The 12,952-nt window shown below is 40.8% G+C and overlaps 1 protein-coding gene across 2 annotated transcripts in view; it reads left to right on the top strand.

Moving 5' to 3' along the window:
• ARB2A (ARB2 cotranscriptional regulator A) overlaps positions 1-12,952 on the top strand; it is a 356,477-nt gene that overhangs the window by 141,509 nt on the left and 202,016 nt on the right. For both annotated transcript variants that reach the window (XM_069962913.1, XM_069962914.1), the window contains one exon: positions 11,876-12,097. In XM_069962913.1, coding sequence (XP_069819014.1) covers positions 11,876-12,097 — 222 coding nt within the window. The remainder of the gene's footprint in view (positions 1-11,875; positions 12,098-12,952) is intronic.

The following is a 12,952-nucleotide window of genomic DNA, read 5'->3' as shown; positions in this document are numbered from 1 at the left end:
TTTTTTTCAATTTCACCACACATTGAATTTTTTCTGGTTTCGTAGTGTACCAAATGCAAAAATTCAGCCTGTCATTGCAAAATACAATTAGTGACGCAAAAAATATGGGCTCATGTGGGTTTCTAGGTGAAAAAATGCAAGTGCTATGGCCTTTTAAACACAAGGAGAAAAAACCAAAAACGTAAAAACGAAAATGGGCCCCGTCCTTAAAGGGTTAAAGCCCACTGGGCATCCACTAACGTGGGTCCCTCATGTTCATGTTCATGCGTGTCGCACATGTCCTCCATCTTGTGCCAAACGTTATCTTGTGCTGGCCGAATCGCTGCCGCCGTTCCCCCTCCGACACGTCATAACTGTCCTGAGATCGCATCATCAGCTGCTCAGCCGCGATTGCCTGAGCATAACTGTGCTCAGCCAATCGTGGCTGAGCACAGTTATGACGCGGCAGAGGGGGGACGGCGGCAGCGATTTGGCCGGCCGAAGATGACGTTTGGCACAAGATGGAGGACATGTGCGACACGGATCAGGTAATGTATAATGCACCAACACTTCCGGGTACACTGGCGGGGGTGGTGGGACACGGGAAGGGGGCGATTCACAGACATAACATACATTACAAAGTTGTATAACTTTGTAATGTGTGTTATTCTGTGAATAATTTTTTAGCGCCGCACTACCCCTTTAATCACTTGTCCCATTAGTACTGGCAGTTGATTTTCACTTCATAGGCAAGCAAAGAGGACTATGGGTAAGTGCCTGCACGTTTGAATAGCGACAGCAGGATCACTATTCAGACAGGAAACTAGGAAAAAAATAGATTTATGGGCCCTAAAAATGTTATGTAAGTTACTGTATTTTCCGGTGTATAAGACAACCCCCAACTTTTCCAGTTAAAATAGAGTTTGGGATACACTCGCCATATAAGACTATCCCTCATCCAATGCACACCAAATAAAAATTAATTAAAAAACATCAGACTGCAGCGAGAACTGAGAGGCAGTAATACCTGTAGCATAGGGGGCCAAACGGTTGAAAGAGGTGTTTTTTTCTAGTACAGCGCCACTCTACCGTATCTCTTTTTTTTCATATCCCAGACACCTGCAGCTTGCTCTGACCTTCGTACGGTCCTGGGTTAAAAAGTAGTCTTATACGCAGGAATATAAGTACTTTACTAAAAACAGCACATTTGTACTCCTTTACATACATGTGATATACAATCTGATTTTACCAAATTTGCTTTGTGACACAACCCAAGGAACCAAGCACCTTTGGGACATTGAGCTGTATGAGCCATCTAATGATTGCTTACAAAGGACTTAAAGTGTAACGAAGAAAAAAGTCCCTACTCCAAAATTCCAGTTATCTCCTTTATCCTTTTTGCAAAATAAGTCAAATTCCGGGGAAAAAAATATATGGCATCCCTGTGTTCAGCAATGTTAGATTAAAAATATATTAAAATATAATGTTGTTGCTCCCATGCAGTGAACCACCTGCGCACAAAAAAAATGCCAAATTTCTTATTTACATCTGAAAATAAAAATCGATCAAAAAGTTCTGTCAACCCCAAAATGTTGCCAATAAAAAAAGAGTTAATTTTTGGTTGGTTACTTATCCTAGCTTTGGTCCTCGAGGGCTTCCTAACTTGTGATGTAAGTAGGGTCACTAGATCTGTAATTGCCATAGGTGTCTGAACTATAGAACCCATGACCTCTTATAGAATGTTTAAAGCGCAATGCTGAGTATTTCCCTTTAATACAGTTGGGACCAGATCTATTGATAAAGTATAACTTAATGTTTAATATCAGGAAAGCTTTCCAAGGAGAGAATTCATTACCCTGGCTGAAAACCACATATTTTTTTTAAAGCTGGATGCTAAAATACCCATTAAAAGTTGTTAACACTGCAGTTGACAGCATTGGGCAAGTGCAAAGTGAATGTTTTCAAATAAATAGCACTTGGTTGACCTGAAGTGTCAAAGCTCTAGATAAGGTTGTGTGTTTGTCATTATATCTAACATGTTTTACAGATTCCTTGGGGAATGGAGGAAGATACAATTTCACCTTTTCTGTGCCAAAACATTTTAATTATATCTCCTTCCAAGTACAGCGGTTCAGTAACCAAGGAGCTGACATTGATGCATGTGTTGATAAAGCTGCAAACATTCAAAATGAGATTAACAAAGATTTTGAAGAAGGGGTGACAGCTAATTTTGCTCAGTGTTCTGCATCTAATTCCGACCAATATATTGATCTAATATTTATAATGTTTTTCATCCTAAGGGAAATTAACAGTGTTTTCTGCCTCTTATGCTTGCATGCATAAAACACAAATTATTACAGCATTTCAGAATTCTTTTACTCTTTAGTCATTGTAAATTTTATCCAACCATGGGACCTTGCAAGAAAATGTATTTGTTCAGCACCAGCTCTGGTCAGCCCTCTTTACATTTCCTGACCTGAAGGAAGAGAATCCTGGTTTAACTGTAAGGTACCTGATTTGCGTTTAATCAATGTATGAAAACAACCCCATCTTATATAAAAAAAAAACAGGCCCGGGGACCGGGTGATCGTAGAAAACCATAGTGATCAGCTCATGGTACTTAGGCCGTATTAGACAGCCCGACCCAGCAGGGTAACAAGCACTGATCAGATAGATCGGTACTTGCTTACCAAGCCTACAAACGCTTTGATTATGGTACAGCAAGGGCTTTACATATATATAGTTAGCGATGTCCATGCAGCGTTTGCTTTTTATATTGAAAATAATAAAGATTATACTTTGTGTCCTGCAGCTTTCCCCCGTGTTCACCGCTGATGCGTCTGGCCTGATCTCTTCAATGACAGGCTGCTCAACCATTCTCTGGCCAAGACAGTACTGTGGCCAGTGATTAGATGAATGGTTTGTCAAGAGGGGGCCAAAAGAGTCAGTGGGGAAAGGCTGCAGGACAATGGGGGAGAATAGGTAAGTATAAATGTTATTATTTTTACATTTTAACCAGCCGCGTATCATTACACGTAGCAATGCAGGGCTGGGGGTTGATTATTTTTAAGAGGTACTCCAGGCTGGGGTTATTTTTAGGATATGGCCGGGGAAGGGGTGGAAATAGAGGCCGCTAGTCACTTACCTCCCCAGGTTCCAGCGCCGGGTCCCAGATCGCGCCGCCCTGTTCTCCCGTCCGGACGCCGCTTCCTGGTCTGAGCTGTGGCTTGAGACGTGACATCTCAAGGCAGCTCAGCTATTCAGCGGCCGAGGCGGGACTCTGCTCTGACTGCTGAATGGCTGAGCTGCCTTGAGATGTCACGTCTTAAGCCGCAGCTCAGACCAGGAAGCGGCGGCTGGACTGGAGAACAGGGCGGCGTGATCCGGGATTCGGCGCTGGAACCGGGGATGTAAGTGACCGGCAGCCTTTATTTAGACCCATTCCTCTACCATACCTTAAGAATAACCCCCGCCCAGAGTACCCCTTTAAGCAAGTTTAAACAACAACGATCAGTCCATGATCGGCTCTTCGACTGATCGCTGTCTTGGTTACACAGGTCTATAATCTGCTGAATCAGCCTGATTCAGCAGATTATCGCTCTGTCTAATAGGGGGCCTAAGGTAGGCTGAAATTTTTTCATATGTTTCCCATGCAGTGGCACCTAAAGGGAAAATGCGGTATTACATGCTGACCAGCTGTGTAATATGAGTGAATGAGTTCGCCACAGTTCTAATCATATATGAGGCATATGGGCATCGTATCACAATTGAATACATATACACAGCTATTGCTTTAATTAGGTAGTTTTTTTCTTTCAGTATTTGAAATCATGGGGCTTCAATTTTTGTGCATTATGGAGAATTTTTACATTTTCTTCAAATCTACTGTTACATTCATTTTAAAGGTAAAACAAAATACAAAAAAAATAAAGTTTGCAAGGCCAGAACCAGTAGAATGAGTGGAGAGAAATGATCTGGTTAAGGGCAGAAGTGATAGAGTATTTTATTTTGAGCTGAGGATATACTGACTTTTTATGTGGCGTGGCAGGAATTCAGAATATCTGATAACCTGACTAGGCCCGTTTGTCTCATTGTATACACAGAAAGTGTTTAGCACAGTAATGGTATTGATAAGATTATACTGTATATACAGACGTAACAGATTTGATTTTGAACTTTAAGCTAAACTTGGTGTAATATGCCAGGCTTCCCCATAGTCTTATGTAAAGCCCCAGTTAACACATGGTGGGTTGTGCCAAATAACAAACTCCTCTTTGCCTTTATCTTACAAACTTCTCCCCGCTACGTCGGTATATGTGAAATCTAAAATACACATGATTATTCTGGGATTCATTTATCAATAAAAATACATTTCCTCTTTAAAACTATAGGGTTTTACTGTCAAGCAAATTACTCTAGATTGTTGGAAAGCCTATTCATCACACAAATATAATCAAATAGTGTTAAGTTAAAGGAGGCCGTATTTAGCTGTTTTCTATAAAAGTGCTTCATTCTGCCTGAAAACTGAGTAAATGACAGCAATTTCTCGTATTACTTTACCCCCCTTGCAAATCAGACTAGCAAATTTTCCTGTCTCTTGTTATTTGCATAGCAAGAACCATATTTTCCCTGTCGTATGTGATGTCTTTTGAGCCCATGTCAATGTATTCCCCTTCTATTCACCCCTTTCTTTGAAGGCAGCTGACACGTTCTTCACTTTGCTTTTTGTCTGCAAAATTTTTCGTATTCATTTTCCCCCCCTCTTCTTTTTTTTTTTTTTTTTTTTTTCAATCCACTCACTTGTCCATCTGCTTTCACTTTTGTTTGCTTGAGCCGGTCTCTCATCCCAACTTGATAATGAGGAATGCAGTGTGACCCTGACCTCCATCAGCCCGAGCCTAACCTTCTGACACAGTGACATAACCTCTGACCCGCTACTTGACAGCTTGATTAATTACCTTGTGTTATGATTTATGAGTAAGTGCTATGCAAAAATAATAGACAACAGGTGGTCCTTTAAAAACGTTTTGTGCCATATTTTCTTTGCTTGATTATTTTTTTTTCCCCTCTTCTTCCTTCTGCAAGTGTTTGAAGATGGGAATTTGCTAGGACAATGTAGGATTGGCAGCAAAAGGAAGGATTCTTGTAGCAGTGGAATTCATGGAGGGAGCTAAGATGCAGCTTGGCTTGAAAACGCTGTGTGGAGAACAGTTGCCAAAATGTACACAAAACACAGGCCACTGGCATTTCTCTTTCATTCCCATCCCAGGTCACGTCTTCAGAAATTTGGCCAAATAAAAAGGGCTTAACTGCTTGTCTTCACAGCTATGTTTGCTTTCAGAGCTTCTGATTGGTTGCTAGGGGCTCAGCTTAGCGGTCATAGGACATTCTGATTCATCCATGGCATGTATAGGGCATTATTCTATGGATTTGAGGAGAGAATGCTGTACACTATTCACTTGTCTAGCGTATAGTCATAATAGCAATGCATATAGGCCCTTGTGACCGCTAGAGACTTTTAATGCAGGGAAATAGATTCTCATGATTGATACGTATACGGAAAGCTTGGTAAACATTTATTTTGTTACATTTTTATGTGGGTGTTTGTTTCCTGGGTTTGATAAAATGCAGAAATCATGTTGGCCGGTATACATCAAGGCTTTGTAAAGAAATAAAGCTTAGAATTTCTTTGTGGAAAGCACAAGGACAGCCAATAAAACCACAGTACTTTGTAAAATAGCAATTCTTATCATTTCCTGAGCTGTCATAGATTTGTCTCGTAGAATTACTGTGTCGTTAGATCTGAGGACACGATAGAGTAGAGGAAGAATTGTAACCCATTTGTAAGGGTGGTCCGACTTTAAAAATTTCACCAGTGCTTGGGATTGTGTTAAATTAGTAAAGAACCTATACTCGCCAGTTTAATCCTCACTGTGTCCGGCACTACTATTCCAGTTCTGTGCTCTGTCTTTGTTTATACGGCTACATGATAATGTGACCGTATACCCAGTCAATGGATTCAGTGGTTGACGGCAGCAATAGTTATAAACTAGTGAAAATAGGTGTTTTTTTTTTTTTTTTTAGGACAGTCATTGTGCTAAAGTTTTAAAGCTGCCTGTCAACCCCTTTTATGAAGCTATCTAGGCTTTTTGTTGTCAGACACACATGACTTCAAGGAAGAAACACGTTACTTCAAGAAAGTCATCCTTGAAAAAAAACAGACTCCACTAATGTCAAGGTGGATTTTTTTTTAGTTTTGTTAAAAAGCCTCTTGTTATGTTAGTATTTTGTGAATTATTGGACTTAATTGAACCAAATTATTTAATTTAACATAAGAGCTATGTATTAAAGCTTTAAAAATTCTTGGTGGGATGTCACTTGTGCCTTGAGCTGTTCCACGCTAGAGCATGGGTGCAGGAGAACAAGTAGCTAATCCAGCCACCTACCTCTTACTGTTTTAGGCTATGTTCCCACAACGTTTTTCTGGTCTGTTTTTTAAATGTCGGTCTATGGTACATTATTCTAATTTAGGTGGACTAATTTGCCCTTGGGTGTGTCTTTAATTGAAAAGTCCATTTAATTTAATAGTAAAAACAGTGAAAAAAGAAAAACTGTCTGAACAACTAAAAAAATAACGTCCACTGTTTGCAAAAGGCGTCCGACATGATGATTATTTTCAGATCTGCGCCGATAACATCCGTAATTTTATACACTGTGTTCATTGGATGTCCGTCGTTCCATTGGCTTTAATGCATTGCATTGAAGTCTGTTAAATCGCTGCAGTAATGAACATCTTTTTATATAGAAAAGCAGACGCCTTTTCTCTTTTTTTGAAGTTGTGTGAACATAGCTATACACTGTAACAACTTTATGGTGACTAAGGAGGACAACATACGGAGCACCCACAGGCAAGGAGGTACGAATTACATCCTACTGGAATGTGGGTGAGAAGCCACTTTACTATAGTAAAATACTTTGCAAAATTTATTTTTCCCATCTATTGTGGAAGTAGCTCCAGGTTCACTTTAACATAAAATATATAGTTTTTTAGCAACTATTCTTCAGCTTTGTACAGTCTCTCTTGACCCTGTGGGTTGGGAGACAGGCTTATGTTGAACAATCCTATTAATGCCTTGGTTTGGATCCAGTTCTTTTTGTCATCCCTTTTCATCTATATACTCTTGGTTATCTAAAAGTAGCTTATATGAGCGGCACAAGTGGTGTCCTTTATGTCACCACCGGATCGGTCTTGTTACCTACAAGAAGTGATTTGTAGGAGGTCCATAATTAGCTTAAAACTACTTTTTATAGGGGTACATAGACACGTTACTGAAGTATAATGTAGTGAAATACGAGTCCGTCAGAAAAAAAGAAGTTAAAATAATTTAAAAGTGTGTTGGGAATTTCTTTGCAGTCGTATTTCTTATAAAGCACAATAAAAGGAGACATTTCTGAGAAATGAAAACTTGTAAAGCATTTTTTTTTGTGACTTGGTTCACAGAAAGTATTCATGACTCTGTTAAGGACTGCCAAAGAGATTTTAGCAGAAATTTTACAATCTCCTCCAGAGGTTTTATGCTTTGTAGGGAGGAAGAAGAAAAAGCTTACACCATAGTTGCTTTTAGCAGACGTGAGATCATATTGAGAGAGAGCTGCTTTAGTTTTATAGATGGGTTTTCTTCTACTTCAGACCAAAGCCAGCAGCAGCACCGCAAGAAGTCCGATGTCTGTTATAAAATATTTGCGTGCCAATAATGTGCAGTGTAAATAATCACAGGAAATCGTTACGACTCCTCTATTTACTCCGTGCACAGCGAGACCTCTGCACTGCTTAAAATCCAATAGAAAAGGAACAGTTTTACATTGATTTTTTTACTGCAATTATTTGAGAATCAGAATGCTGTATTTCTTAAAACCATAGATAAAAAACTATTGACATTGCATCATTGTAAAATTGGACAAATGACTTGGGTAATGATCAGTGACCAGATGATAAATTTCCTCATTTTGAAGTTTTACATTTCTGTTTGTCTGTTTCATTTTTCATATGCGCTAGGCACGGTGGAAATACTTTTTCTTCGGAATACACAGGGTGATATTATGACATCTCCTTGAGTTACAGTCTGTTATTATAGCACAGTCCATCCCCTGTTTCATTAGGAATTATACAGACTGCTAAGCTCAAATCTCCCGGCAGTACCTGCTTAAGTGCAGTCATCTGGTATAGGAAAAACGACTATAGTGCAGAATTATTGAGCTAAAGTTAGCAGGTATGTTTGGTGATATGTCTGTCAGTAGACTATGGTGGACTTTCAGTAGCAGAATTGTGAATGCCGCTCTGAGCTGTAATTTAGTAGAAGGTAGGAAATCAGTAGAAGGTAAGAAAAAAGATATTTATTTGCCTATTCACCAAACATTTATTAACCAGGAAGGTGAGTTAGAGCTGTAAACATAATTAACCCCTTCTTGACTGTCCCCCATAAACTAACGCAACAGATCAGGAAGGGAAGTATGGCTTCTACATACATAGAGAATGCCAGCTGCTGTCTGCAGCTGAATGACTGAGACCATAGCGATTGTGACTGACTGACACCCAATCGCCATTGTGGCATTTAGAAGGTTGCCTGACAAGTGCACATCCTGTCAGCTCTCCAGCAGGATGCTGTTACCATAACTGTTGGAGGACTTCTAAAGGCCTCTGTGCCTACCAGGAAAAATATGCTTGTACAGCCAACCTTGGGCAGGCCATTATAGTAGATCACCTATTTAACAGATAAGTGCAGTGCAATAACATTACTTTAATGTGTTTAAGCAATCAAGTGATTGCTTTTAAAAGTCCCCTGGGTGGCTTCAACACTGTTTTTAAAAAAAGTTTAAAATATATAACCTCCCCTCTTAATAAGACACTCCAATTTACCCTTTTTCCTAATAGATAAAACTCTAAAGGAGCTACCAGTCATTTTTCAAGCTGTAAAGGCAACATAAGGGTGGGTTCACACATACCAGAATCTCAGCCGATTTCGCGCTGTGAAATCCACAGTGAAATCCGCTGTGATTCCCAGTACTTTCAGTTTATATGGGTTTAAATACTTGCAGTGGAATTTTTATTCTGCTGCAAGTATGTAATCCCTGCCCCCCCTCATCCCATCTCTTCGTCCTGCTTCTGTGGCTTCTGGCTCCCTGGCGTCCTGCTCAGCCAATCAGTGGATGAGCAGAACACCAGGGGGCCGGGAGCCACAGACGCAGGACAGTGCGCGGACTAATAATGTATTAGACGGGCAGGGCCAGGTTAAGGGGGACAGGGTTTACATACAGCAGAATGAAAATTCTGCTGCGAGTATGTGAACCCATACAAACTGACAGTACCAGATTTTGCTGCAGAACTCACAGCTTGAAATCCTCTGTGATTCCGGTACGTGTGAACCCACCCTTAAAGTGGTAATCCTAAGGTAGGTGATCAGTATTTCATCAGTGGAGATCTGTTTACTGGGACCCACCTGGTTCCCTTATTTACTCGGTGGACAAGGAAGCTCCGATTTGTTATCAGTGATGTCTGATCAGCTCTTCCATATGGTTGGGTGAAAAGGTTTAATTTTGGGAAAACCCCTATAAATAGTATAGAAAAGATATAAATAATAGATACCCTAGATAACTATGAGGTAATTACTCAACAGCTGTATCTTTCCATGTGTACTAGTATCTCTCAATGTCCAGTGTTGGATGATTAGATATAGACAAGTTAAATGGCACTGAAAAACCATGCTATGGTACAAGGTACAGCCACTATTTAATGTACAGAGCTGGGACTTCCAGCTCTATACATTATGTACAACCAGTTGTCGCAGTTGTGCCGTGCGATTGGTCAGCGGGAATGCTGGGTTTCAGCATCTCGCCAGACAACTATTGGTGGCATATTCAGAAAATAGTCCATCAGTGATTTTTTTTTCCCCATAAACCCCCTTATAGAATACAACTTTATTGCGAACGTATAGAGGTCGCTTGTTTTCAAATACCCAGGCTCGTAATGAATTTTTATTGATTAGCAATGCTAAGGTAAAGTAAGCAGCCTCCTATAAATCGCTTCTACTTCCCCTATAAATCTTGTATGTAACTAGGAAATTAGGATGTGCACAACGTTCGTGTAAACCCATGACACAGAAATCAGTGATTTGCTATTTACATGGGTTTTTCCATTGATGCGTTTTAATGAGGTATCTTCCACTCTCCGATGACACTGTTGCAGATCGGCAGAGTCCTCTCGAGGATGCTTCATGTTGTTGTTTAAACAAACTACAAGGAAGAGCAGGTCCCTGTGGGTGACACCTTTCATGAGTTGTGCTGGAGAAGCAATTTTCACATGCAGTAAGGATTCTGATTATTTATGTCTTCTATAATAGACGTCACATGACTACAGCTCTGAGGAATATTGATTCCGCGGTGTTTCACCCATGTCTCACTCATATACGCATATATATATACAATTAATAAAGCTGTTGGAATGAACACAGCCGCTTGCACTTTATCACCAGAAGTTATTATAAAACTGTATAACTGATGAATGTTTCTTCACTCCGTACTGAATTAGCCACTGCATATGTTGTAGCCATTTATTTACGTTTATGCAGAAGTAACAAGAGTAAGGCCAGATTGGTTCATGCTTGTATTGAAAATAAAGGACGCTTATTGTGTAGCCAAGTGAATTTAAAGATAACCACAAAGGCCCCGTTCCCACTGAGCAAAGCTAGCGGAATTCCGCGACGGAATTGTCCGCCGCGGAATGCCGTTAGCCTCCCGCTCATAATGGGACTCTATGGGAGGCGCGCGCTCCTGCCCTGTCCGCGCTGAAGAATGAACATGTTCATTCTTCAGCGCGTATAGAGCAGCAGCGCGCGCCTCCCATAGAGTCCCATTATGAGCGGGAGGCTAACGGCATTCCGCGGCGGACAATTCCGTCGCGGAATTCCGCTAGCTTTGCTCAGTGGGAACGGGGCCTAACATAGTAACTTTTGTTCCTGCTAACTTTGTTCAAAACAACCTGTTGTGGCAGTGTGTGTTTGCAGGACGGGATGGGGGAGGGTGGTTGGAAGAAGAGAAACATTTTAACTTCAGGTAGCAACCACTTGAAGTCCTTTCTTGTGTGACCACCGGTGACGTACATTTAGTGATGAGGTCAATGCACAGACTTTCAATGCCATGGGGGGGTACCCAAATAGGTTTAGGGCATACATAACTCTTCCCCCCCCCCCCCCCCCCAAAAAAAAAAAAAAAAAGTTCCTGATGAGATCCTGTCTAAATTTGTTACAATCTATAATACCAAAGCCAGTTTTACACACTGAATCGCAGCAGGTTTCACGCTGCGATTTCTCTGCGAAATCTGCTGCGATTCCCGTACTGTCACTTTCAATATGATTACATACTGTCAGCGGAAATTTCGTCCCACTGAGTATGTAAACCCTGCCCTCCCCCCCCCCCCCCCCCCCCCCTTAACCCATGGTGTCCCGTGAATACATGACCAGTCCAATCTCTGGCCTGCTTCTGTGGCTCCCGGCATCCAGTTATGTGTGAAACATAAAATAAATGTGTTGCAAATTGTGTAAACCCAATTTTTGACACAATTTGAGACAGAAATCTCACCTTAAGCATAGTATAGTAAATGTGTCCTAGGGTGTAGTAAATGATAATCATCCATATAGACATACTGAGAAGTGTGTCTATGTAATGTAATAGATGGAAAGCTCTTTTCTGCAGTCACATGTATACATGCGCAAACGTGTATTTTTACCCAGATATGGATAGAGCAATTTTCACACTGGATTCATAGTTTGATACATTAGGCGGGGATGTGGTGGGCAGATATTATATACCTTATGTAACCCACGTTCTCATTTTATCACAGGAGGGCTATGCAGTAATTGTGCTCAATCCAAACGAAAACTACATTGAAGTGGAGAAAAGCAAACCTCTGGCACAGCAACAGTCTCCAGACAGCTCTGATGAGCCTGCGGAGAAGAGAGAACGGAAAGAAAGGATCCTAAAAGATAACAAGAAAAGGAGAGACTTTTATGAGAAATACAGAAACCCCCAGAAGGAAAAGGAGACTATGCAATTGTATATAAGAGTAAGTCATCTGCTTCATTTTACAGTGCCCCACCACCACCCTTTTTGCATCTTATCATAGTACCAACACTTTTCACGAAGGATTTCCAAACAAATAATATCAAATTATCTATCAGTAGAATATGCCAGTAATATGAGATTGGTGCAAGCATTTCTTGCCAGCTGTGGCATACAGTGGTTTGTGCCTTCAGTTTTTACCAGGAGTTAGTATACGCTTTCCTGTCCACTGTATGAAACCGTGATTCAAGACTTTCCGAGACCAACTCAGTAACATTCGTGTTTGTAACAAGTAAAGCAGGATTTTTTAAATTCTGATATTTTTTAAAAAAGTTCAATATAAGAGAAGTGTGCAGTAATGCATTTCACTCCCTGGCTTACAGCAGTCTCCATCTGGGCAGTTTGATTATAAGTCTGTGTGGCCACAGCCAAAGCCAAAACTTTTGACTTGTCCCTGTGACATCTGAAAATTTTTTTCTTTATGACAAGTACACTTTAAGGCTATGTGCAGACTATGTATTAGACCGGAACAGACAGTCTCTGAAAAGATCATCTCGGCCGGAACTGCAGTGGTCTTTTCGGCCGCAGGGTACTAAAATCTCAATTGCACGCTATGGAGCGAGCGACCGCAGCGACCGCTGTGTGCACTGACATGGGTTTCTGCGGCCGCTATTCAATGAATAGCGGCCGCAGAAAACTGACATGTCAGTTGTTTACGGCGCCACTAGGGATATACTATGTGTATATGCTCCGTCCGGGATCCCATAGACGGAGAGGTAACGTATATTTTTTCGTAATAATCACGGCCATTGTACAACGGCTGTGATTTTACGAAAATATACGTTGTGTGAACATAGCC

Source organism: Dendropsophus ebraccatus, chromosome 3 (genome assembly GCF_027789765.1).
Source record: "Dendropsophus ebraccatus isolate aDenEbr1 chromosome 3, aDenEbr1.pat, whole genome shotgun sequence".
In the NCBI taxonomy this organism is placed as follows: Eukaryota; Metazoa; Chordata; class Amphibia; order Anura; family Hylidae; genus Dendropsophus; species Dendropsophus ebraccatus.
This window is presented reverse-complemented; position numbering and strand designations above follow the sequence as displayed.